Source organism: Nannospalax galili, unplaced genomic scaffold (assembly GCF_000622305.1).
Source record: "Nannospalax galili isolate Female #2095 unplaced genomic scaffold, S.galili_v1.0 scaffold259, whole genome shotgun sequence".
Taxonomy (NCBI): domain Eukaryota; kingdom Metazoa; phylum Chordata; class Mammalia; order Rodentia; family Spalacidae; genus Nannospalax; species Nannospalax galili.
The window spans coordinates 643023-670586 of record NW_008344750.1 but is presented as its reverse complement, the minus strand read 5'-3'; the positions used below and the strand labels follow the sequence as shown (position 1 = coordinate 670586).

The window sequence follows — 27564 nt, the reverse complement described above, 5'->3', positions numbered from 1 at the left end:
GAGGCTAGACAGAGACACCTGAGGTTTCTTCCTTGCCCAAGATGACTACTCCTGGCTGATGTGCTAGGTATTTTTTCAAAACTTGAAGATAGTTTAGAAAGAGCCAGGCTCTATTTGACCTACGTTTTTTTTGTTGTTGTTGTTTTTTTTATTATTATTTTGTTTTTGTTTTTTTGAGACAGGATCTCCCTGTAGCCCCAGCTGACTTGGAACTCACTATGTAGACCAGGCTGGCCTTGAACTCACAGAGATCTGCCTGCCTCTGCCTCCTGAGTGCTGAGATTAAAGACATGCGCCACCATACCCGGCAACTCACCAGTTTTTAAAAATATTTTATTATTTTCATTTTATATGTATGAGTATATTGCCTGCATGTAGATAAGTGCACCCATGTCATGCAATGCCCGCGGAAGACAGAAGAGGCTGTCGGATACGGAGAGTTGTTAGCTGCCATTGGTGCTGGGATTTGAACTCAGGTCTTCTGCAAGAACAGCCAGTGTTCTTAACCTCTGAGCCATCTCCCTAGCGCCTCACCATGTTTTTTATTTGTGTGCTTTTCTTTTTCTTTTGCTGTACTAAGCAGAGTCAATGATATATCTTTAAAAAAATATTTTATTTATTTATTTATTTATTTTTTGGTCTTCTTGAGACAGGGTTTCCCCTGTAGCCCCAGCTGTCCTGGAACTCACTATGTAGACCAGGCTGGCCTTGAACTCACAGAGATCCGCCTGCCTCTGCCTCCCAAGTGCTAGGATTAAAGGCGTGCACCACCACACCAGGCTTTTTTTTGTTTTTTATGAGTATATTGCCTGCATGTAAGTGAGTGCACCCATGTCGTCCAGTGCTGCAGAGGTCAGAAGAGGGCTTCGGATTCGCCTGGGACTAGAGCTAAGGATGGTTTGTAGCTGCCATGTTGGAGCTGGGAATTGAGCCCGGGTCCTCTGTAAGAGCAGTCTGTGCTCTTAACCTCTGAACCATCTCTCCAGTCCCTGGTATATCTTTTTTAAAAAATATTTTATTATTTTTATTTTATGTGTATGAGTGTATTGCCTGCATGCATACGAGTGCACCCGTGTTGTGCAGTGCCGCGGAGATCAGAAGAGGGCTTCGGATTCCCCTAGAACCTGAGTTAAGGATGGTTCATAGCTGCCATGTGGGTGCTGGGAATTGAATACAGGTCCTCTGCAAGAGCAGTCAGTGGTCTTAACCGCTGAGCCATCTCTCCAGCCCCTCAATGGTATATCTTGTGAAAAGCAATGCTATAACAACATGAAAAGGGACTTTAAATTTCATTATAAACTTGCCATCTTCATGTACTGCCTGTTTCCTCTAGTTCCCTTCCAGTCTTAATCTGTAGGCACAGACCTTTGGTCAGGCTCTTGTGGAAGACAGAAGTCTCTGGAATCAGCTCTGTGCTGATTAATAGCAGTGGGATCAGCCTGGGCAGCAGGTGTTGGTCAGCAGGCTTTTCTGCTTCTATTAGAGGGGAATAACCCAATGCATCCAAAATGAGGTGGAGGCAGACAGACCGTCGGTAGATGTTCTGTTCTATGCAGGATGGCCTCATGCTAAAAAGGAGGCCAACAGTGCAAACAGGCACTGTCCACCTGCAGAATATGTGAAAGCTGCCTGCCTCCTTGTGACTTGCTATTCTGTGTAGGCTTTGTCTTCCTCTTGCCCACCCTTTATGGCCTACACAGCACATGTCGCACAGGGTCTGTGTGGGCTTGGCTACTGCTTCCCTCCTGCCTCCTGGCAGAATGAAGAGTACCCTTGTATGTTCTTACATCTGCATGTATGCATTGTGGCTCGTTGTTTTGTGGCGGTCCTCTCCCCTGAGCTATTAGATAGGGAGCTGTCTCAGAGAAGTCTGAATGCCTATTCCTTGTGTGGGAATCAGCATGTAGAAAGCAGTTCAGTAAATGTGGATGATTATGTGCATCTGTAGCAGAACTGGGGGTAACCAAGTCTTTCTGCCACTGCTGTCCCAGTCATGGCCCAATGCAGCAGGCATTAGGACATGCTAAAGAAAGTCACAGTGTGTGTGGCTGTGACTCAGAACTGAAACACTGCAGTGTGTAGAGAAAGACAGTTCAGTGTCAGTGGACAAGGGAGAGGATTAGTTTTTTCTTGATATATCTGAGTGTAACCAACTTTTTGGTGTTGGGAAGTTTTTCTTTTTAAAATACTCCAGCTTGCTGGGCGTGGTGGCTCACGCCTTTAATCCCAGCACTTGGGAGGCAGAGGCAGGTGGATCTCTGTGAGTTCAAGGCCAGCCTGGTCTACATAGTGAGTTCCAGGACAGCTGGGGCTATAGGGAGACCCTGTCTCAAAAAGACCAAAAATAATACATACATACATACATACATACATACATACATACATACAATACTCCAGCTAATAAATACGGGAGGGATGATACACCACGATCATCATGTAGTCACTAAAGAATTAGTGGATCCAGTAATCATCAGTTCCAGCTAACATCAGCACAGGCAGCCAGTCATTATGGGCCTCCAGATAGAAGTTCACCACACCACTCAGGAAGAATCCTTGGTCACCTAAACCTTTAGGTATAATTTCTAGTTTTCAGAAAGTACAGAGCACAGAGGAACACATTAAATAATAAACATACTCAGAACATTAGACCATATACATTTATGGGACAGATGAACTACTTTCTTCAGCAAAAAAATAAGGATAAGGAGAAAGAAAAGGAAGTTAGACCTTAAAAGAGACGAGATATGACTTATTGCAAAACAGAGACCTTAGTATCATTTTGGACAAACTAACATTTTTTTTTTTTTTTTTTGAGACAGTTGGAGAAGTGTTTGGTAGTGTATATATTGCAGTTACGGGTTTTTAAAAAGCTATTTTCTTTTAGAGATACTGCACTGTTGTGGATAAAATAATACCATATGAGTTTTGTTGCAAAGTAATTGGTGTGAGCAGGCAGAGGTATAGATGAAGCAAAATTGGTTCTGAGTATACAGTTTTCATGGCTACATATACAGGCGTTCCTATAACTTATCCTCTATTTTTATATATGTTTGAGTTTTTCTATAATAAAAACTTTTTTTTTTGTTTTTTGTCTTTTTGAGGCAGGGTCTCCCTGTAGCCCCAGCTGTCCTGGAACTCACTATGTAGACCAGGCTGGCCTTGAACTCACAAGTGCTGGGATTAAAGGTGTGCACCACCATGCCCGGCTGTAATAAAAACTTTTAAAAACTAGACTGGTGGCACATGCTGATGATCTCAGCACTTGGAAGACTGGGGCAGGGACCTCAAGTGTTCAAGGCTAGATTGCATAGTGAAACTTGGTCTCCAAGAAAAAAATAAAATGGAGATTTTTACCTCTTGGTAAAAATTATCTTAGAGTCAGGTTAAAAAAATATTAGAATTTGGTCTGGAGATGTAGTTTAATGGAACAGCATTCGCTATACCATGAATAAGGGCATAGGTTTTTAAAAAAATTTATTTTATTTATTTTTATTTTATGTGTATGAATGTATTGCCTGCATTTATGTAAGTGTACCCATGTTGTACAATGCCCATGGAGGCCAGAAGAGGGTGTCAGATCTCCTGGAACTGGAGTTACAGACAGCCATCATATGGGTTTTGCGACTCGAACCCACTGGGCCATCTCTTTAGCCCCAAGGGCATGGGTTTGATCCCCTGCAACCAAAACACACACACACACACACACACACACACACACACAATCAGAATATGAGAAATGTTACAGATTAGGTTCCCAGGGAAGTAGACCAAGATAGAATTTAGCATCCTTGTGTTCAGCACCTCTGGGAGGAAGTGGGAAGAAACAGGGTTGGGCACTGTACTGAGTCACATATCCAGTGACAGCCTCAGGGGACTGACTGTAAGTGAGCACTGCAGCTAGGTGGTATAGCCTTTCAAGAGAAGCTGGGTTGGGCTAACACAGTAAGGCCTGTACACACACACATACCCCATTCATTGACTGGCTACTCAGGGGAGGGCCATGAGCTCAGACCAGGCTGTTCTGCAGTTGGGGCTGCCCCTGAATGGACCAACAGCCCACAGTGCTCCCAGCTGTCAAAGTAAAAAGACCACAGCTAAAGGATCTGGCTTTGAATTGCCCACTGCAGCAATATAATTGATCCTCCATGTCTGTGGGTGCTGCTTTTGTAAATTGATTCACTCACCCACAGTTCTAAAATATTCCTGAGAAAACTTGAGTCAGAGGTGGCAAGAGGGCTTAGCAGGTAAAGATACTTCCAAGCCTGATGACCTGAGTTCCCTGGAAGCAACATAGTGGAAGGTGAGGACTGGCTCTCCCCAATTGTCTTCTGATGCCTGAGGCCTTCAATCCCAGCCCTAGGGAGGCAGAGGCAGGTGGGTCTCTGCAAGATCAAGGCCAGCCTGGTTCACACGGTGATTTTGGGGTGGGCTGGGAGTAGAGAGGCCTTATTAGAAAAACAACAACAACAAATCAACAACAACCACAAAAACCAGATTGTCCTCTGACCTCCACATGCTTGTTGTGGCATGAGCGCCCTCCCTCTCAGCCCCAGCACAAAATAAATGTAAAAAAATTTTTTTTATTTGTATCTGTACTAAACATGTATAGGCATTTTTCTTGTCCCCTAAATAATTCTGTATAATATGTTGGGTATCATAAGTAATTTAGAGATGGTTTAAAGATTTAAAAAAACCAAACAAACCAAAAAAAAAAAAACAGGCATGGTAACATATACCTATAATTCAGCTCTGGGGAGGAAAAAGGAAGAGGATCCGGAGTTTTAGGTAATCCTCAGCTACCTAGCAAATTTGAGGCCAGCCTGGGCTGCATGACACCCTGACTCAAAAAATAAAGGGGGTGGGGAGGGTGGGGCTGGAGAGATGTCTCAGCAGTTGTTACTCTTGCAGAGTAGCACTTGTTACTCTTGCAGAGGACTGGAGTTTGGTTCCCAGTATCAACATGGCAGCTTAAATCATCTCCAGGCACCAGACACACATGTGGTATATGTACATACATGCAGGCAAGCACTCATGCACATAAATTGAAAATAAATAAAACAAATAAATAATGCATATGGGAGACACTGTGCTGTTGCATAGGAGATATGAATGTCACAGACCTGGGGAATATCCACATGGGTCATAGTGCCTCACAGGCACTAGTGAAGATTCTCTTCATAGTACAGTGATGATAAAGCACTTAAGACTCTGGTAGGAGTCTCTGAAGCTTACCAAATAATACGATGATGTATGAGAGCAACGTACAGGAGTTCACAGGTAATTTATGGGGGAACTGAGCACATGGCCTTGTACATGCTGAGCAAGCACTTTACTACTGAACTATATATACTGAGCCCTTGAATTTTTTTTCTTTTTTTTTTTTTTTTGAGACAGGGAAGCCCTGTGTAGCCCTGGCTGGCCTGGAACTCACTATGTAGATCAGACCAGCCTTGAACTCACAGAGATCCACCTGCCTCTGCCTCCTGCATGCTGGCATTAAAAGCATCTGTCCTCAGCAGTTAAGAACACTGGTTGTTTTTGCAAAAGACCCGGGTTCGAATCCTAGCACCCACATGGCAGCTCACAGTTGTCCATAACTCCAGTTCAAGGGGATCCAACAGCCTCTTCTGACTTCCGTGGGTGTTGCACGACATGGGTGCACTTACCTATTTGCGGGCAATACACACATAGACATAAAATAAAAAAAAATAAAATTGAGAAAAAAGAGCATCTACCATCATAGGCTCCAAAATATTTTTTAAACGGGGCTGTTTTTCTGAAATACTGTGGAGTACTAGTTGTTCAAGACAATTTAATGATATTAAGGGTGTCATGTGGGGCCTGAAGGAAAAGCAAGGCAGAAGTACATGTTTCAGAGATGATAACAACAGAGCTATCTTCACACTGACTAACTTGGATCCTTCTCTAGGGATCTCAGCAAATGTCATGTGTTTTTCCTCCCTTCAGGTGCCTAGGAGAACAGCAGTCAGCTTCGCACGGTGGGAAGAGCTCTGCCCAGCCATCCGAGAGTGGCAGTGTTGCTATGACTCCCACCTACATGGACAGCCCACGAAAGGTAAAGGAGGCCCTTCAGCAGGGGAGTGCTGCCTTGTGCTCTCAGGAGCCCAGTGTGGAAATAGAGTAGATTGCAATGAATCCAGATTCAAATGTGCTGAAGCTTTTGGTAAATTCTACCCCAAACCCTTTTAAGAATATTATTATCCTTTTTCAAGGAACTGTCCTGTCGACAAGATTAAGCAAATTTCTACTTAAGTGTAACATATGAAACAGTAAAGCAGAACTGTTTTAGTTCAGGCTGAAGATCTGACTTGCAGTTTGGAATCTGCCATCCAGTCTTCCCTCAGCGTCACCATTCTCTCGACCAGAGGGGAGTCAGACACTTATTCCTGAAGTACTGTCCACAAGAGCCTGGGAGTTCTTGATAATGGAATTTCTGTCAGTTTTCTTAGATTCCTGAGAAGTGCTGACAAACAGGAGTATCCTCTCAGGAGAAAAATGTAAACAAAACCCAGAGGCTTTAGGCTTCTATACGGCCTAGCAAGTACAGCAGACCTGCAGAAAACTCCATAGGTCAAGCTTTTTGTGTCTTTTAAGATCAGTAGACTTGATTCTATCAACTGGGCCTCCTGGGAAATTCAGATCCAGATCATTTCTGTGGTAGGGTATGCTAACTGCACTCTCTTATCTAGTCTTTGCTACTAGGAGAGGAAAGAAATTCAGTGCATATGTTACATAATTTGGGCCAAATTTTATATCTTGTATTTATTCATTTTTTTAATAATCATAAAAGTTTTACCTGTCATTAAATATTTTTTCAAAGGTTTTTTTTTGTTGTTGTATTTTTTAGGTTTTAGGGATTCAACTCAGGGCCTTTTACATGCTAGGCAAGTGCTCTACCACTGAGCTAAACCCAATCCCTAAAACATGATTTCCATTTTCAATGTATATATATTTTTGTGGGGGAGGAAAGTTCTTTTTGAGGTAGGGTTTCCCTGTAGCCCCAGCTGGCCTGGAACTTGCTATGTAGACCCAGGCAGGCCTTGAACTCACAGAGATCCACCTGACTCTGCCTCCTGAGTGCTGGGATTGAAGGTGTGCACCACCACACCTGGTTCAATGTATATTTTTCATTGAATTTTTGTGCATTTCTTAATCATGTTTATACCCCCTCCCCCGATCTACACCCCATCTATAGCCCCTTCCACCAGATTTCATGCATTCTGTCAAGTTTGTATACCCAGACTTATTTCCCTCAGTGCAAGTTCATCCATTGGGGTCTAGTCAGCCAAATTGCTATGGATTGAGGATATAGCTTAGAGGTAGAGGGTTCACTTAACATACTCAAGGCTTTGGATTTAATCCCCAATAAAATACACACACACACACACACACACACACACACACACACACACACACACACACAGTGTTATATAGTATTTCATCATAAGAATATGCTTTAATTTAGAACTTCTTTGTTTAAAAGGTAGATGATTTCTCATTTTTCAAGATAAATTCTGACAATTCTATAAAATTTAATCCACAACATATAAAATTATAAATAATGTGTAATGAACCTCCTTATAATACTGATTACAGCTCTGATTATTTCCTTGTTTTAAGTTACTAGAATTATACTTCAAGGATGGAGGGAGTAAAGTCTGAGAAAAATTATTAACCAAAGCTGCAAGGTCAGCAACCTACATACTTATTTCAGGTTTCTTAGGCAAAATAAGGCTATTTGTATACATACTTCTGTAACCATTCAAAACTGTAAAAAAAAAAACCAAAAAATTCTTCTCTCATATGCTATAAAAAACTAGGTCAGTGGTCAGATCTGGTCTGCAAGTTGTAGTTTGCTGACCCCCCCAGCTCTTAGGAATGGCTGTAGGTCCCAAGAGAGTCTATGTGCAAATGAATGTTTTGTTGCTTTTTGGTGGGGGGGAATGTTGTTGTTTGTTTGTTTTGTCCTGATCTCATTCCTGTAAATAAATAAATCTCGGCATCATCAGCACCTCTGCTGTCATATGTTGGAATGGAAGGGTCAGGTATGGACTAATGTTCACCAGCCTTTTCCTTACCTCTATACATGAACATTTCTGAGGATTAGAAACAGTGCCAAGAGCAAGGTAGAAAGTAGAGAAATTACAGAAAGGTTGATATGCACTAAAGACCAAATACTAGATTGCTGTTTAGAGTACTCTCCTGATCTTAACAGTGAACACTGAAATCCCTATGTCTGTAGTACTATCTACAGTTTGGAGTGTATACCCCAGGTTTAGGGAGGGGGAAGCAAAAAGAGATGCCTTGTTCACATGTGTCTAGGCAGCACTTCTATGAGGATCTGCATCTTCACAGTACTGCCTTTCCAAGCTGTGCTGCTTGAGTTTGCAGGAACTTTTGGGAAATAGCAGCAATGGTGATTAAAACAAACACCCAAATATTTGAATTGTTGTACTTTTAGAATTGAAGGAAAGCTGCTTGGGTGTGCCTCCTGCATTTCAGTGATAGTCATGCATGCAAAGTAAAAAGATTCTAAAAAGTCAGAGGATCTTTGAAAAAGTCCTCTTTGTCATTTTTGCTTCAAACTCAATGTGAGTAGAAAGGGCGTGACACCTTCAAGAAACTCTCACATTAGGAATTACATACCTGACTTTCTGCATGCCTTAGTTTCTTGATTTTGTTATCCAAGCAGTGGAGGAGAAGGTACTGCTGCCTCTGCACCCCCTGTCTTCTCAGAAGATTAAGCAAGACTTTCTTTCATTGACTCTTCTTCTCCCCACTGGCTGTCACATTCAGCAATGAACAGAGGAAACTTAGGCCTCAGTGTCTGTCTCTCAGGATTGTTTGTCACCTAGCCAGGTGGGAGGACAAGGTGTCTCTGCAGCCTTTTCCCTGCTATTCCCAGCACACTGCTCTGGGACCTCTTCCTCTTCTTGCTATTGGTCTGAAGGGCTTTCAGAGCTATGTGGGGAGAGCAAAAGCTTCAAGCCGTGCTCTCAGGACACTCAAGGGAGCTTGGACACACCTAACTCGGTTGCTTTTGCCCACATAGGTGCTTCTTTGCTGAGTGAGATGCGAGTTCTTGCCCATGCTTTGCATTTAGATATTGTCTTTCTGGGTGAATCTTGCTCCCATTCCCTGTTCCCCATCCCTCACCCACATTTCCTCATGTGTCTTTTTCTCCCCCCCCCCTTATTTTTATTTGTTTATTTACTGTTTTTCATCCTCCTCTCCTCCCAATGGTATACATTTCTTGGCTACCTTGCACCTGCTGCTGCTGTTGCTGTTGCTTCCTCCTCCTCTGACTTCAGGACGGGGCCTTCTTTATGGAGTTTGTCCGCAGCCCACGCACAGCATCATCTACCTTCTACCCTCAGGTTAGTCAAACTCAAGGTCTACAGCCTGTGCATGCCAGTCCTATTGGCAGAAGCCACAAGCTGGCCTTCTGTTTGCCTCTGAGCACATGGAATTGGACTGAATCTGAGTTTGAGGGCCAGCTGAAATGGATATAGGTTTCTAGGGTGTGTTTCCATGGTCACAGCCACAAAAGGAATGAGAGAAATTGATGTGAGAGGACAGCCAAAAAGACCGGTACCTGGTCGAGTGTGTGTCATTGCTGCTGGTATGGTTCCCAGGGTGGCAGCAAATCTCACTGCAGTCATAGTGCAGCATCTGCCCTTCTAAGTTTTTTTTTTGTTTTGTTTTGTTTTTTTTGGGTCTTTTTGAGACAGGGTTTCTCAGTAGCTCCAGCTGTCCTGGCACTCACTATGTAGACCAGGCTGGCCGTGAACTCACAGAGCTCCACCTGCCTCTGCTTCCTGAGTACTGGGATTAAAGCTGTGTGCCACCATGCCTGGCTCCCTTCTAAGTTTTATAAGCAACATGAAATGTGTATATTTAAGGACTAAACACTTATTTTTCTCCTCCCAGTGCAGCCTAATAAATTTATAACAGTATGGCCAGAAGTGGTAAAAAGAAACAGCTAACATTTATAAATAGGCAAATATGCTGTGTCATAGGCTCTGGTGTGTGGCTCTGGGCAGCTTGCCTACTTTCTGGGCTTCACTTAACTTATTTGTCCAATGAAAGGTTTGGATTAGATCTTTTGAGGGCCTTCCAGACCTTAAAATTCTCAATGACTGCACGCTAAGCACATGTATTATCTCATTTCACCTCATACCTTAACCTATGGGTTAAGTAAAAGTTTTTGTTCCAGTTTTATAAATGGAGTAATTGCAGGACAAAGAAGTTTATTTCTGCACTACAGAGTAGAGCTAAGATTTAAATCCAGATCTGTAGGTTTGACTCAAGACCCACTATGTACTTAGTGTTAGTTATTACTGTTTGGACTGGTCTTTGGTGAAGGAAATAGGACTCCCTGCTCTTTATGAAGACGTTTAAGTACTACATGAAATTGACCCAGGTATAAAGAACTAGTTACAGAGATCTGGAAGAGTAAACAAGGTTTATGCAGAGTGGGTCTGACTGAAGAGGGTGGGATCCTGGGAGTAATAAGGGCAAAAGTTAAGGGGTCCTTATTTAGTGGAAGTCAAAAACCAACATTTACTCAGTTCCACTTTGCTAGGACTTTGAAACACAATCTTTGTGACAACCTATAAAACAGCCTACCCCAACTTCCACATGAGAAAAGTGAGACTTAAAGGGATTGGTGGTCAAAGGACACTACACTAGTGAGTGGCTGAACCTCTGTCCCTGGTCCTATTCTGAGAGAAAGAGTAAGGTTTAATTTCCATTGGAGTCTTGCTTTTCTTAGACCAGAGGTTGCCGTACCTGTCTGTAAGTCTTAAGGTGTCTGAAACCTGCTCTTACTTGTGAACTGCATGACTAGGTGCAAATTCCTGTCAGGACCAGAAGTCTAAGCCAAACATCTCTCACCTCTGAGTATAGGAGGTACACTGTATTGTTAAAATAGGTTGATTCTTTTAGTCTTTTACTTTCTTGTAAGAGACTCTTTACTGAGGTTTTAGACAGTATTTTTTCCTTCCTTCCTTCCTTCCTTCCTTCCTTCCTTCCTTCCTTCCACTTTACACAAGAGCCCAGGTTAACCTTGAACTTTTGCTCTTTCTGTCTTTCTTTCCTTTCTTTCTTTCTTTCTTTCTTTCTTTCTTTCTTTCTTTCTTTCTTTCTTTCTTTCTTTCTTTCTCTTTCTTTTCTCTCTCTTTTCTCTTCCCCTCTCCTCTCCTCCCCTCCCCTCCCCTCTTGTAAGAGACTCCTGTTTGAGGTTTTAGACTTAGAAGTTTTTTTTTCATTTCTTTCTTTCTCTCTCTCTCTTTTCTCTTCTCCCCTCCCCTCCCCTCCCCTTTATTTGAGACAGGGTCTCCTTATAGCCCCAGCTGTCCTGGAACTCCATATGTAGACCATATGTAACTGACCTCAAACTCACAAAGATCCCCCGCCTCTGCCTCCCAAGTGCTGAGATTAGAGATGTGCAACACCACACCCGGCTTAGACTTAGAATTTAATGTTAGAAAAGTGAACAGAGTTGGAAGAGAGTTAGTTGTTTAGCAATCCTATAAGCTACTTTATGTGGTAAAATTTACCTGTAAAAGAAAAATGGACTAGTTCCCACAACTGAGAATAGATATAGAGATGAGTCTTCAGAAGAGCAGCACATGAATGAATATTTATCTTGCCCACCAGGCGTATTGTAAAAAGATGAGTGAATACTCAATTCATATCAGAGGTAGGAAGGGAGCTCTCTGTACACAAAATTAAACCCTACCTTTATTCTTCCTTTATTACTATAAGCTATACAAAACATGAAATGTCATTTGTTTTCCAAAATGCAGTGAAATAAGAAGGCTACTTTCCAATCTTCGGTGCTGTACCGGAGATGTGCTTTAGTACTAAGCTTTGGAAGCCCAGTTTCTTCATTATAAGAAGAAAGAGTAATTTGATTTAAACTGGGGTCTTTTTTTTTTGGTCTTTTTGAGACAAGGTCTCCCTGTAGCCCTAGCTGGCCTGGATTCGCTGTGGAGACCAGGCTGCTTCTGCCTCCTGAATGCTGGGATTAAAGGTGTATGCCACCACACCCAGCTAAACTGGGGTCATTTTTAATATTAGAAAATAGTACATGTTTCTCAACAAATTATTGAGAAATGAAATCATAACAAGAGTATTTCTGACCACATGTAAACAATATCAGTGATTAAAAACAATAAATATGGGCTGGAGAGATGGCTCAGCAGTTAAGAACACTGGTTGTTATTGCAGAAGACCCAGGTTCGAATCCCAGCACCCACATGTCAGCTAACAACTGTCCATAACTCCAGTCCCAGGGATCTGACAGCCTCTTCTGACCTCCGTGGGCATTGAATGACACAAGTGCACTTACCTACATGTGGCAATATATGCATACACATAAAATAATAAATAAAATTAAATAAATAGAAAATACCCATATAGTTGTAAATTAGTACACTTCTAATTATGCATACATAAATGAATAGCATGGTGCTGGGTAGGTAGCCAGTACACAGCACCAGCTATGTTTAGAATTAATGTGTGCAGACTTTTTTTGAGCTTATCCCCTAAACAATGCAGCATAACAGTTATTTTCGTAGCAGATTTAAATGTATGCCAGTGTGTCCAACCTGTGACCAGTGGGCTCCATGTACTGCACGGTAGCTGTGAATGTATCCCAATACCAAATCAGAAACTCAAAACATTATTAGATTAAAAGGTTTTTTTTGTTTGTTTTGTTGACTACATGATTCTTGAGTGACTTTATAGATGATGATACAGTGTTTCAATGTCAAAGGTTTGGCATGTGAAAGTATATAGGAGGATTTGCATAGGTTATATGCCCATAATATACCATTTAATCTAAGAGACTTGAGCATCTGTGGAATTTTGTTTGTTGGGGCATAAGGTCCTGGCACCAACCCCCTACAGATCCCAAGGGAAAATATTGGTATTGATGCCTAATTATGTCAACTTAATGCATCTTTTTTTTTTTTAATTAGTGCCCTCTCCTCTCCACCTTAGTATAGGACTAGAAAATATAAAGAATGTGTAGGAAACTCTTAAAACAAAGAGGACTACCTGTTTAAAGACTGCCAGTGTGTGGACCTTGGTGCTGGGCTCCCTACCACTCTTGCTTTCCTTTTAATTTTATTCTTTAGTAACCTCTTCATATATGGATACAATGTATTGGTCAGCTATTTTCACTGCCAGACTTGTCCTCCTCCCAGATTTGTCTCCACCCATATCCCACTCCCAACTTGGTGTCTTTTTCTTAGTAGCCCACTGAGTTCAATGAGTCCTACTTGCTCTTTCTTTCTTTTTTTTTTAATGTTTTATTTATTATTTTTATTTTATGGGTATGAGTGTATTGCCTACATGTATGTAAGTGCACCCATGTCATGCAATGCCCATCGAGGCCAGAATAGGGTGTTGGATCTTCTGGACTGGAGTTAAGGATGGTTGTTAGCCGCCCTGTGGGTGCTGGACAATTGAACCAGGTCTTCTGTAAAATCAGCCAGTGCTCTTAACCCCTGAGCTGTCTTTCCAGGCCCTTCTTTTCTTTCTTGAGATAGGGTCTTACTATATAACCCTCTGGAACTTACTGTATAGACCAGGCTGACCTTGAACTCCTCATTCTCCTGCCTCTGCCTCCTGAGTGCTAGAATTACAGGGGTATGCTACCACATCTGGCTTCCATATCCCTCCACCAACTGGTTATTTACATTTGCCAGCTGTAGTAACCTCTCCTAACCATGGATTTCTCATCTGCAAATGGGACCTGATACTGATTCTCTCCTTGTGGGGTTGCAGCAGATTAGACTTCCTGAAAGAGAGAAGTCCCATGAGTTTACTGAGTTGCAAAACTGTTGCTATGGTCTTTCCCCCTGCTGCCTGATAATTTGTATCAAACCTGAAATATAAATGTGGGACCCTTCTAGTTAAGGGCTGGAGAAGACTCATAGCACCAGCTTATTAAAATCTATGATGGCCCCAGAGATTCAAGGTTCTGCAGAATGTGTTAGGGCAGCAGTGTTCTGGAATCTCCAAGTGAGTTTTCTAGGGAGTCTCACACGATGTGTCTAAAAGTAGACTTTTTAAGTAGGACATGGTAGCACATGCTTATAGTGCCTAGCTATTAGGGAGGCCCAGATGGGAGGATCACTACAGCCCGATTGTTTAGACTAGCCTGGGCAAACAGAATGAAATCCATTTCAAATAAAACAAAACAAAAATCCAAGGACTTGTGCATGCTAGGCAAGCACTCTACCAACTAAGCTACATCTCCAGCCTGAGTTCCATGTTTTTAAAAGTACCTTAGAAGTGAAGTGCTCTTTTCATCATGTCATATGGGGGTACTCAAGATCCAAATGACCTTCCTGTGATGGTAACCTTCATATGTGCCAGCTGTCTCTACTGTAATATTACTGTTTTTCCCCATTTTTCCTTTCTTTGGAGGCAAGTCACTAAGTTTAGTCCACTCTAAAGAGTTGGGGGAGAGGATTGTACGTATGTTAGATGGAATCCCTCTGTAGGGAGAATTTGAATTTGGTTGTTAGGATGAAATGCATTATAGACTAGCATCTCCCTCCACTCTCTCCTCGGTTTCTGACAGTTCTGTCCATCTGATCTAGCTAGTCTTTTATTATTTTTTAAAACCATTATTCTTATTTCAAAGAATGACTTTAGGTGGCCAGGTGCACACCTTTAGTCCCAGCACTTGGGAGGCAGAGGCAAGTAGATCTCTGCACAGCTTGGTCTATCTACATAGCAAGTTCTAGGCTAGCCAGGGCTACATAGTGAGACCCTACCTAAAATTTTAAAAATTACTTTAGGTAGATTGTAGAAGTAAATACAGTTTTCAGAATAAAAATATACCTAGATGAGGGAAATTGAAAAAGCAATATAGGGTATAAAATGAGACTTTGTATCTAGAATTTTATGCTAAATTCAGTTCTGAGCTTCAGAAAGCCAAAGAAGTTTGGAAAACATCTTCCAAGATTCAGAGTGGTCAGAAAATAAAGACAAATCAAGTTTTCAGGAGAAACATAACTTTTTCAGATAATAAGATTAAAGCAAAATATGCACTCATGAAAGACATGTGATTCAGAGCCAAAGCCAGGCAATTATGGGACAAATCTGGCCCAGCATTTGCTTCTATAAATAAACTTTTACTGAAACAGCCACATCTACTCATTTATATGTTGTCTTCTTTTGTTTGATTGTTTTTGTGACAAAGTCTCATGTATCCTAGGCTGGCCTGGAGCTCACTATGTAGCCAAGGGTAGTCTTGAACTCTTGATCCTCCTGCCTCTGCATGAGCTACTACATGCAGAGTGTAGTGGTGAGATTACAGGGGTGTGCCACCATACCCAGCTTTTTGTTTGTTTTGTCTTTAGTAGTTTGCTTGGCTTTGGTTTTTCAGTTGCATGTTGTATACAGCTGCTTAAGTACTTTCTTGTGAAGGATTAAATAGTTTTAACACAATTGATGTGACCCACAAAACCTAATTTGTTTCATATCGGGCCCTTGACAGAAAATGTTTTCCAATTCCTAATTTAGAGGATGGCTCTTTAACCACATCTCTACCAGAAGAACCTCTCAGACTGGGAGAATGATTTTCAGGGCACCTCAATGAGTAAGAAACCACTATAGGTTCTAGAAGGCAGGCCTTATGAGCTACTCTTGTGATAACGACTGGCCCAGGCTCCCTCAGTTAGCTTGTTCTGATTTAATGTTAGAGCATGGTACCTGTTCCTAAGCCTTAGTTGTGCACAGATGGTGACTGGTAATTGCAAGCTGCCTCTTGCTGTACTTCTCTGGGATTTTATGGAACCAGCAAAGCCTATGTGGCCTTTTTTCTGGCAAATCATTGAGCCTGCTGTGGGAGAGCACCATGGTTCTTCTAAACCCAGGGGGAATTTTATCTTTCAAGGGATAGTTGGTAATATCTAGAGACATTTTTGTCACATCTGGGGGTGGGAGGATGATAGGTGTGGTGTTATTGGCATCTAATGTATAGGAATGGGGGTGTTGCTCAGCATCCTATAATGCATAGACCAGCACCTTATGAATGAGACTTATTTGATCCTAAATGGCAATAGTGCACAGATTGATAAGCCCTATTTCAGAAAAAGCAATATTCACATCATCTAATGAAATATCTGATAATAGAAGGCTTTATTCTGGAAGTAGTATCCAAGAACTGTAAGTTAAGACTTTTAGATTTTTTTAGAAGTACTTTGTAAATTTTCACTCTGGAATATAGCCTTTAGTGGATGCTGCAGGGATTTTAGGTGAGCAGGATTATAGTCCTGTACTCTGGAACCCTTAAGGAGTTAGCAGACATAACACTTTTATGAGCCAAAACCTGGAAGTTGCTTCAGCAGGCTCATCAAAGTCTAATTCTTGGGGGCTGGGATGGAGTTAATCAGGAAACATTAAGGGATCAGCCCTTGACATGGCCCTTCAAGATGGGTTTTTTAGCTAGTGGTTGTAGGGGAAGGAACCACAGAATAACAGAACTTACAGGATTATACAAACAGGGTTTGATTTCTCTGGAATGGGGGACTTGGTGACTGATTAATGTTGTGTTGAAATCATAGGTCTCAGTGTAGTAGCTCATGGGGAAATGTAAAATTTCAAAGTAACAAGAGTAATGGGCCTGGAACTGTTTTTTAGGAAGATACAATTAAAAATGGCTCACGGTTTTCAGGGGAAAGGCTATAATTATAAGACAGTTAGGATACTGTTTCAGCCTTCCCAGAGGAAAGGTAAGCATGTGAATCTACCTGGGGAAGCCAGGGGACCAGGCCTCTCAGGATACGGAGCTAGAGAAGAGAACTGTCAGAAACCTCAGAGATTTGAACTTGGGCTGTCAGAAAGCTGAATCGATCGCTGATGGATCCGAGAAAGGATTGGGGTGGCCAAGGATGAGGGGGGAGAGCCTGCTGTGATGGTCACCCGTTTGTCTCCCCCCATGTGTTTTCTCCCTTTCCACCCAGTTTCATAAGGAACAATTCTGACTTCTGTGCCCTCTCTTTGGGGAGTTTTCTTCAGTGTCAGTCTTGTGGTTTGAGTCTGGTACTGAAGTGATTTATTTGGTTTTAGAGATTATTGCAATTGACTGCCTTCTGTTTGCCTTGGTTTAGAGGATGGGAGTCCTCAATTGCTCTGACAAGGTAGTGCACACATGACTGGGTGCAGTCTGTACTCCTTTGGCTCTTCCGTCTGGAATTAATGGGGATTGAGAATGGGAGGAATGGAAACTTCAGTGTATGAGAGAGCATGTATGAAATGCCTGTTGAGTTCATAAACCAGGGCAGTTTGTTTCCTATGTTTCCTTTTTGGTTATTCTTGGATCCTGGTACTAAGTTTTTACTCTCCTACAGGCATCTGTGGACCAAACAGCTGCTCTGGTGGTGGATGGCAACAGTTTGAGCATAAGCACAGGCCAGTTGGTGGATAGAGGCAGCAGTCAGACCTTTGGGAATTCCCAGAACATAGGAGAACAGGTTTTTCCCTCTGCAAACTCCAATGACAGCAGGTAAGCTTCAGAATGGCCGTTTTGTGCTTCTGTGGGTTGGGGAGAGTTTAACTATGGGTGTAGCAGCTGGGAATCTAAAGCTCTGGGCTAAGTTCTGACTGCTACAAATCATACGTGGAACCCTGGACAAGTCCGTCTGCACCCACAATTGTGTGGTAAGGCTAAAGATCTGTGTTCTACTTTCCTCACAGGATAGTGGAGAGATTTTCTTAGAGATTTGGGAAAGTGTCAGACACTGTGTTGAAGTCAGGGTTTCACAAAGGAGGGTGAGACCATGTGGGTCCTGTTCATGGTGGTGCTCGTGGCATGATGCCCTCCACAAGATAATGTATAGTCAGTAAAGAAATGAACTAACAGTCATACAATGCAGCTAAATGAGGCCTTTCTTTTCTTGTTCCTGAGGAAAAGGTGCTGCTTATACCTCATTTACTTAGCAACTGCCCCAACTTCTTCAAGAACATAATGTAGGGTCGCTAAAATGGCTCAGTGGGTGAAGGCACTTGCTGTGCAACCCTGATGACTTGGATTCCATTCCCACATTAAGGTAGAGAGAACTGAGTCCACAAAGTTGTCCTCTGACTTCCACACGTAACTCCATGGGACTTGGATGCACACACACACACACATAATAATTTTTAAAATATATCTTTTATTTATTATGTTTCTTTTATGTGTATGAATGTATTGTCTACCTGTTTTTGAGTGCACCTGTATCATGCCGTGCCATGGAGGTCAGAAGAGTGGTTGAACTTGCACTGAAGGACATCTGGGGACACTAACTTGGCTCAATAGACCTTAACATAAATGACAGAATGCATGTGAGAGTACTGATGAGGAAGGAGTTATAAAGATGATTAAGATGTGTATGAAATACTAAAAAGTTCAATAAAAGGCTGGGCATGGTGGTACAGCCTTTAATCCTAGCACTCAGGAGGCAGAGGTAGGCAGATTTCTGTGAGTTCGAGGCCAGCCTGGTCTACATAGTGAGTTACAGGACAGCTGGGGCTACAGGGAGACCCTGTCTCAAAAAGACCCCCCCCAAAAAAATCAATAAAAGATATACAAAAAACAAAAAGAACACATAATAATTGTATATGTTTATGGGGTGATGTACCCTGGCTTTTAATGCCGTCGTCAGTTTTGAGAGACTTCTTTTTTTTATTTTCTTCTGGGCTATTTGCTTTATAATAATTATACCCAATCTGTTCTTACTGACTCACTGTACTGACTGAGCAGATCTTGCCTAAATGATCTAAGAAACTTGGTGTATACACCCCTTTCCCTGAGAGCAGACAGTGCTTGGCTTCTTCTGGCTGACCCTGTCAGCAGAGTCTCTGTTCCCTTCAACACTGATTTTGTCCCTGCCACCTCCACCACTGCATCTTCATTCTGGCCAGTAAAGGTGATCGTTCACAGAGACTTCTCACAGGCTCAAGCCTCATCACACCTGGCTGGCTTTTGGCTATAGCCATGGAGATTGAAGGGCCTGCCCACTGCACATGAGGGGCCTCCATCTATGTGTTTTCTCATTACTCACAAACATAGAGAAACAGATTTTCTTCTGCTTTTGGAAGAAAGAAGAACTGGGGGCATTTAGGCTGGAGGTGAGAAAAATGACATGGTAGGCGGAAGCAGGACCAGTGATTGAAAATTACGGAGAACACATTCCATTTTCTGATTAGGCGCTTACTAGCAACGGGTACTGCTGCACTGGAGAAGCTGAGTTCTCACCTTTGAAGGCATTCAGGAAGCAAGGACAGCCTCTTGACTAAACACTTGGACTCAGCAGAGACTTGGGATTAGAAGGACGTTCATTCTAAAGGTTTTTGAAGGCTTTTTCTAACCTGGAGATTTTTAGTTTTAGGATTTTGACTTGGTGCTGAGGATTATCCCAGGGCCTCATGGATGTCAGGCAAATGCTATACCACCCAGCCACCCACCTAGCCCACCCTTGAGATTCTGAAATGCTGTGTTGAATCCTGTACTTTCCAAATAGGCACATAGAAGACTGTGGCATGAAAGCAAGAAAAGGTTGAAGAGTTTCTTATTAAGCCCTAGACTGACTGGTTTGGTGTGGTTGGGCCTCTTAGATGTAATGTTAAGCTCCTTTTTTTCATCTAGATTATTATTATTTCTTCTTCTTCTTCTGCCCCTCTTCCTTCTCTCTCATCTCTCTTTTTCCCTGTGACAGGTCTTTTCCATTGAGCCCAGGTTGACATCAAACTAGTGATCTTCTTGCCTCAGTCTCTAGAATGCTGGATTCACAAGAATACATCATCACAACTGTAAAACATGTCCTTTTTTTCTTTTAAAAAGATTCATTTATTTATTTTGTGGGTGTGGAGAGATGTGGGTATCAGAAGATAACTTACAGGAGTTGGTTCTCTCTTTTCACCTTGTGGGTCTCAGAAATTGCACTCAGGAGACAGATGTGGTGGTGCACGCCTTTAATCCCGGCACTTAGGAGGCAGAGGCAGGCAGATCTCTGTGAGATTGAGTCTAGCCTGGTCCACATAGTGTATTCCAGGCCAGCTGAGGGAGGGTATAGGGAAACCCTGCCTCAAAAAGACCAATAAACAAAAAGGAATTAAACTCAGATTATCAGGCTTGGCAGCAAATATCTTTAATCACTGAGCCATCTTACTGATGCAGTTTAAGCCTGTTTTAAGACACTGTCATACCTTTACAGCAGAGCTTGGGATGCCTCAGGTAGAATGATTAGGACTTTGGAATATAATTGACTTAAATGCACATCCACATCCAGGTTTCCAACTCTTAGACCTTCACTGGTTCCTTCAACTAATCTGAGTTTGAAAGAATTGAAGTCCTGTATCTAGTTTTACATTCATTAGCTCCATAGCACCCTGAAAGACAGGAATAACACTAATTCCTATTTTTTGGATGATAAAACAAAGACCAAGACAATCCAGAGGTTCTACAGTTCATTAACAAAAATTCCATCATTTTCTCTCTCAAGCTCTGACCTAAAATTATTACCCAGTTGCATAGCACTCTTTGGTTGGTCAAGATTAAATAAATGACATGTGTGAGGCCATTGGGCAAAATCAGTCTAAGGAACCTTCTTGGAAATGGTTAGACTTGAAATATATATATATAATTTTATATGTGTGTGTACCGGAGTATATATATGTGCACCATTTGTGTACAGGAGCCCTCAGAGGTGAGAAGAGGGCATTGGAGATGTTACAGGAGGTTGTAAGCCACCATGCGGGTACTGGGAACTAAACCTTGGGCCTCTTTAAAAGTAGTAACTGCTGAACCATCTCTCTAGCCCTTGAAACATATTATTAATGGGACTAAAGAGATGACTTAGTAGTTAACAGCACTTGCTGCTCTTCCAGAGAACCAGAGTTTGGTTCCTAGAAGCCATCTTAGGCAGCTCACAGCTGCCTATAACTCCACCTCCATGAGCTCCAACTCCTTCCTCTGGCCTCCACAGACACACAGACAGACACAGACACAGACACACACATATACATACACACATACAAATAGATAAATACATAAATAAGTAAATAAATAAAAATAAAAAAGAAGCTGGGCATGGTGGCATGTGTCTTTAATCCCAGCACTTGGAGGCAGGAGGATCTCTGAGATCAAGGCCAGACTGGCCTACATAGTAAGTTCTAGGCCAGCTGGAGCTATAGGGAGACATCTCAAAAAAGCTATAAATTAAATAAATAAATAGAAACACTATTAAAAGGGTGGGTGTGTTTAGTTACAAAACCACTTTGCATTTCTTTTTTAAAAATATTTTATTATTTTTATTTTATGTGTATGCATGTATTGCCTGCATGTAGGTAAGTTGCACCCATGTTGTGCAATGCCCGTGGAGGACACAAGAGGCTGTTGGATCCCCTGGGACTGGAGTTACGGACAGTTGTTAGCTGCCATGTGGGTGCTAGGATTTGAACCCATGTCTTCTGTGAGAACAACCAGTGTTCTCAACCACTGAGCCATCTCCCCAGCCCCTTACTTTGCATTTCTTAAATGTGTTTACTGTGTATACGTACTTTGGAAAAGGAAAACACTATAAAATAACCTCAGGATATAACTGTCCAGAATTTACTTGAACACCTTTAGTTTCAATATTTTTCTGATTGTCCTGGTTTCTGGTTCCACAAGAAGTAGAGATTATGTGGACTGGTGGTGTAGCTTAGAGACAGAGCACCTGCTTAGTGCATATGGGGCCCTGGGTTCCATCCACAGCACTGAAGAAAAGTAGAGATCATAATATTCATGCTTTCAACATGCATGCAACACCTGGCATATATATGCCTTGTTGCCTTGCTATGTTCTATGTTATAGCTCTCAACAGCAGATGGCAAGCTCTCTGACATCATCCTCTACCCTGATGGAGATCCTTGAAGCCATGAAGCACCCCTCGTAAGTGACTCATCACATTTATGGTGCAAGGGCAGAAGGTACCTGAAGGCAGGCTTTTGCCATGGTGGTATGGTTGGGTAGATTTTTGCCTTACTCTTGTTCACCAGCTGTGAGACTGTAAGACTGTGGACAAGTTACTTGACCTCTCTGAGCCTCTGCTATGTTATTTGTACAAGGGGATTTTTGTTTTTATCTTTTTGAGACAGGGTCTCCCTGTAGCCCCAGCTGTCCTGGAACTCACTATGTAGACCAGGCTGGCCTTGAACTCACAGAGATCCGCCTGCCTCTGCCTCCCGAGTGCTGGGATTAAAGGCGTGCACCACCACGCCCGGCTTAATTTTTTTTTTTTAATGTGCATGAGTGTATTTCTTGCATGTGTGTAAGTGCACCTGTGTCATGCAATGAATGCCCTTGGAAGTCAGAAGAAGGTGTCGGATCCCCTGGAACTAACTGGAGTTAGCGCGGTTGTTAGCTGCCATGTGGGTGCTAGGAATTGAACCTGGATCCTCTGCAGTAGCAGTCAGTGCTTTTCACCGCTAAGCCAACTCTTCGGTCCCTCCAAGCCCCTTTATTAACTAGCCCCTACTACCTGGTTCCAAATGCTCTTCCTAGGATCCATGTTTTCTGTTGTGGTGGAACAGGGATGTTCTTGCTGTACTCCATGTACATTCATATACCTTTATACTGCCTGTGTATTTATATCCTTTGTTAAGACTGAGAGGCTTCTCAGTACAAAATTCAGTTGAGCTGAGTATAGTGGGACAAGCCTATGATCTGGAGGCTTGGGAGACTGAGGCAGGATTATGAGTTCAAGGCTAGCCTGGGCTGCATAGCAAGATCCTGCCTCAAAATGACAGTATTTCAATTGACTGTTAATTCCAAGTCAGGCATTGGGGAACTAAGACTGACTAGGATCATTAACACAACTTGCTGGGCTTATGCTGAGCATACTACAAGGCCTTGGGTTCATTCCTCCCTGCCCAAAGCAGCAGTTGAAATGATAAAATCAAAGTGGCTCAAGAGTAAAGGCACTTGCCCCCAAGCTTGATGGTTTGAGTTTGATCCCCAGAACCCACATAGTGGAAGGAGAACTGCTTCCATAAAATTGTCCTCTGACGTCCACACACACTCCATGGTACATGTGTATTCACACTCACAGACACACAAAAAATATTTTAAAAAAGTACAAGCTGGGACTGGAGAGACCTTTTTTACAATTTATTTATTTATTTTTAAAATTGCCTGCATGTATGTGAGTGCACCCGTGTAGTGCAATGCCGCAGAGGTCAGAAAAGGGCCTCAGATTCCCCTGGAACTGAAGTTAAGGACGGTTTGTAGCCGCCATGTGGGTACTGGGAATCAAACCCAGGTCCTCTGCAAGAGCAGTCAGTGCTCTTAACCACTGAGCAATCTCTCCAGCACCATACAATTTATTTATTATTTGTTGTGGTGTAGGGGAGGCTTGTGTGCCATAGCATGTATGTGGAGGTCAGAGGACAACTTACAGAAGTCAGTTCCCTCCTTCTATCATGTAGGTCCTGGGACACGAACTCAGGTCATCAGGCTTGGTGGCAGGCACTTTTACTTGCTTAGGCATCTTGCCAGCCCTTACCATGAGTTTTGTTTTAGGATTCTTTGGGGAGGGGCGTGGAGTGGGCTTGAGACAGGGTCTTCCTATAGCCCCAGCTGGCCTGGAACTCTCTATGAAGACGAAGCTGGTCCTTTGCTGGAATTAAAGGCCTGCACCACCACACCTGACATTTACCATGAGTCTTTTTATTTTTTCTTTGTGAGACAGGGTCTCCCTGTAGTAGCCCCAGCTGGCTTGGAACTCACTATGTAGATCAGGCTGGCTTTGAACTCAAAGATCTGCCTGCCTCTGCTTCCCAAGTGCTGGGATTAAAGGTGTGTGCCACCATGCCTGGCTTACCATGAGTCTTTAATCACTTGGTTAATGAAATGATTAAGTGAAATTTTTAGGTGAAGTTCCTAGTACAATGCCTGACAAAGTTCAGTGTTCCCTCTCCTCCCACCCCTTCTATCCTGCTCTGGGGATTTCTCTTAAGAATTGCATAAAGAAATTGCGTTATGGGGTCCTCCCTTCAGACAGTAAATGCTTTTGTGGGAGTTACTTCCTCACCTTTTCTTTCTGCTTATTGCCACTGGGCACCCACACACTGCTCACTGCATTGGAACCCAGGACAGGAATCCAGCTGCTCTCGGAACAGAAAGGACTCTCTCCGTGCTGCTTCATCAGTGCTGAGGTGGTACACTGGCTGATGAACAATGTGGAGGGAGTCCAGACGCAGGCCATGGCCATTGACATCATGCAGGTAAGACAGCAAGGCAGGCCAGGATCTTACTGTGTAGCCCTAACTGTTCTGGAACTTGATATGAACAGGCTAACCTTGAATTCACAGAAATCTACCTTCCTCTGCCTCTGCCTCCTGAGGGCTGAGATTAAAGGTGTGCACAACAGCACCCGGCATCTTGTTTTCTTTCTTTTTAAAAATATTTTATTTATTTTTATTTTATGTATGCGAATGTTTTGCCTACATGTATATAAACACACCACATGCATGCAGTGCCCTGCAGAGGCCAGAAGAGGGTGTCAGATTCCCTGGAACTGGAGTTATAGGCGGTTGTTAGCTGCCATGTAGGTGCTAGGACTTGAATTAAGGTCCTCTGGAAGAACAGCCAGTGCTCTTAACCACTGAGCCATTTCTCCAGCCCTGTTAAATGTTTTCTTAATGACCGTCCTTTTGACTGGGTTAAGGGAGTTTTAATTTACGCTTCTCTGATGGCTAGTAAGATTGAACAATTTTTCACATATTTATTGTCCATTTTGTACTTCATCTTTTATGAACTCTGTTTATTTCATTATCCCATTTATTAATGGGGTTGCTTGATATCTTGTTATTTAAGGTTTTTTTTTTTTTTTTTAATTCTGGGTACAAATCCTCTGCCAGGTGTATAACTAGCAAAGGTTTTCCATTCTGCAGGCTGTCTCTTCATTTAATTGTTTCTTTTGCTGTGCAGAAATTTTTTGATTTCATGAAGTTTCATTGGTGATTTGTTGGCTTTTTTTTTTTTTTTTCCCATCTCTTTTGAGACAGGGTCTCCCTGTAGCCTCAGCTGGCCTGGAATTTGCTATGTAGACCAGGCTTGCCTGGAACTCACAGAGATCTGCCTGCCTCTGCCTCCCAAGTGCTGGGATCAAAGGTGTGCACCCCCACATCCGGCCTGTTGGCATTATTTCTTAAGCAACTGGAATTCTATTCAGAAAGTCTGTACCTATGGCTGATCATAAATTATTTTCCTAACTTTTCCTCTAACAGTGTCAGAGTTTCAAGTCTTGCGTTAAGGTCTTTGATCCACTTGGAGTTGGTTTTTGTGCAGAGTGAGAAATAGAGATCTAGCTTGATTCTGTGTGTGGATATCCAATTTTCTTAGCACCATTTGTTGCAGAAGGCTGTCTTTTCTCCTATGAATATTTTTGGCATCTCTGTAAAAACTCCGGTGGCTGTAGCTGCGTGAGTTTATTTCTGACTCCTTTATTGTATTCCATTATCTGTGCCTGTTTGTGTGCCAGTATTGTGCTGGTTTTGTTACTGTGGCTCAGTAATATTACAATATCAAGTGTGCCGATCCTGCAATCATTATTTTCTTTGTTTAAGATTGAATTGGCCTTTTGCACTTCCTATAAATTTTAAGGCTATTTTTTCCTATTTCTGTGAAGAATGGTGGTGTTGGAATTTGGTGGGAGATTGCTTTGACTCTGTTCATTGCTTTTGGTAAGATAGTCACTTTTATAATATTAATTCCTCTAATCCGTGAGCATAAGATTAGAATTCAAAAAAAGAATTTGATAGCATCTTTTCTCTTTGGTTTGTGAAATAGTTGAAGCACTAGTGTTACTTCCTCTTTTTTTTCTTTTTTTTTTTTTTTTTTTTTTGTTTTTTTTAATTTTTGGTCTTTTTGAAACAGGGTCTCCCTGTAGCCCCAGCTGTCCTGGAACTCACTATGTAGACCAGGCTGGCCTTGAACTCATAAAGATGTGCCTGCCTCTGTCTCTGCCTCCTAAGTGCTGGGATTGAAGGCATATGCCACCATGCCCAACTGTGTTAGTTCCTCTTTAAAGGTGTGGTAGATCAGCAGTGGGGCATTTAAGCCTAGGTTTCTTTTAGTTGGGAGGATTTTTTTATTGCTACTTAAATCTCATTGCTTATAATAGATTTAAGTTGTTTTATCTTTTCTTGGATTAATTTTAGTAGTTTATATGTATCTAAAAATTCTTCCATTTCATCTAGATTTTTCAGGTTAATGGACATTTTTAAGGTATGTCCTAATGAGTTTCTGAATTATATTGGTATCTGTTTTAATGTCTTCTTTTTTATCTCTTAATTTTGTTAATTTGGGTCTTTTTTTTTTTTTTAGTTTGGCCAAGGCTTTGCTTATCTTGTTTGTATTTTCAAAGAACCAACTCTTTTTTTAAAATTTTTTTTCATATTTTATTTATCATTTTTATTTTATGTGTATGTGTGTACTGCCTGCATGTAGGTAAGTCATGCAATGCCCAAGGAGGACAGAAGAGGCTGCCAGATCCCCTGGAACTGGAGTTATGGACAGTTGTTAGCTGCCATGTGGGTGCTGGGATTCAAACCAGGGTCTGCTGCAAGAACAACCAGTGTTCTTAACCGCTGAGCCATCTCTGCAGCCCCAGAACCAACTCTTTGTGTCCTAGATTCTTTGTAATTTGGTTTTCCATTTCCATTTCATTATTTCTGCCCTGATCTTAACTATATCTGTCTATCTACTAATTTTAGGTTTGTCATGTTCTTGTTTTACCAAGGCCCTGATGTGCATTGTTGTTATTCATTTTAAGATCACTGAGTATCCGTTGAAGACAGGGTCTAATGCAGCCCAGGCTGTCCTTGAACTTGCTGTGTAAGGAGGCTGACTCCTCCATATCCCTGGTGCTGGGATTGCAGGCATGTGCTACCCAGGCTGGTTTTGTGTGTGTGTGTGTGTGTGTGTCTTTTTGAGACAGGGTCTCCTTGTAGCCCCAGCTGTCCTGGAACTCACTATGTAGACCAGGATGGCCTTGAACTCAAAGAGATCTGCCTGCCTCTGCCTCCCAAATGCTGGGATTAAAGGCATGCGCCACCACGCCCGGCTTTTCCTGTTTTTTTGAGACAAGGTCTTTCTTGTAGCCCCAGTTGGCCTGGAACGCACTATGTAGACCAGGCTGGCCTTGAACTCACAGAGATCCAAGTGCTGGGATTAAAAGCATGCACTACCATGCCCAGCACTGATTGCTTTTTTAATTAAAAAAATATTTTATCTATTTTTTATTTTGTGTGTATGAGTGTATTGCCTGCATGTGTGTAAGTGCGCCAGTGTTGTGCAATGCCCAGGGAGGTCAGAAGAAGGCATCTAATTGCCCTGGAACTGGAGTTGCAGGTGGTTGTTAGCCACCATGTGGGTGCTGGGAATTGAATCTGGGTCCTCTGCAAGAGCAGTCAGTGCTCTTAACCACTGAGCTATCTCTCCAGCCTGCTGATTGCTTTTTAATGTAGGCATTTGTAGCTATAAATTTCCTTTCT

At 42.2% G+C, this 27564-nt stretch overlaps 1 protein-coding gene across 11 annotated transcripts in view; it reads left to right on the top strand.

Moving 5' to 3' along the window:
* Nucleotides 1-27564, top strand: part of Depdc5 (DEP domain containing 5) — a 148963-nt gene that overhangs the window by 88969 nt on the left and 32430 nt on the right. For 7 of the 11 annotated variants that reach the window (XM_029567318.1, XM_029567315.1, XM_008840998.2 and 4 more), the window contains 5 exons: nucleotides 5968-6076; nucleotides 9333-9398; nucleotides 17397-17551; nucleotides 21881-21958; nucleotides 24159-24291. In XM_029567318.1, the coding sequence (XP_029423178.1) occupies nucleotides 5968-6076; nucleotides 9333-9398; nucleotides 17397-17551; nucleotides 21881-21958; nucleotides 24159-24291 (541 nt within the window). The remainder of the gene's footprint in view (nucleotides 1-5967; nucleotides 6077-9332; nucleotides 9399-17396; nucleotides 17552-21880; nucleotides 21959-24158; nucleotides 24292-27564) is intronic. The other 4 variants (XM_029567320.1, XM_029567319.1, XM_008841000.2 and 1 more) reach the window with 1 other exon arrangement.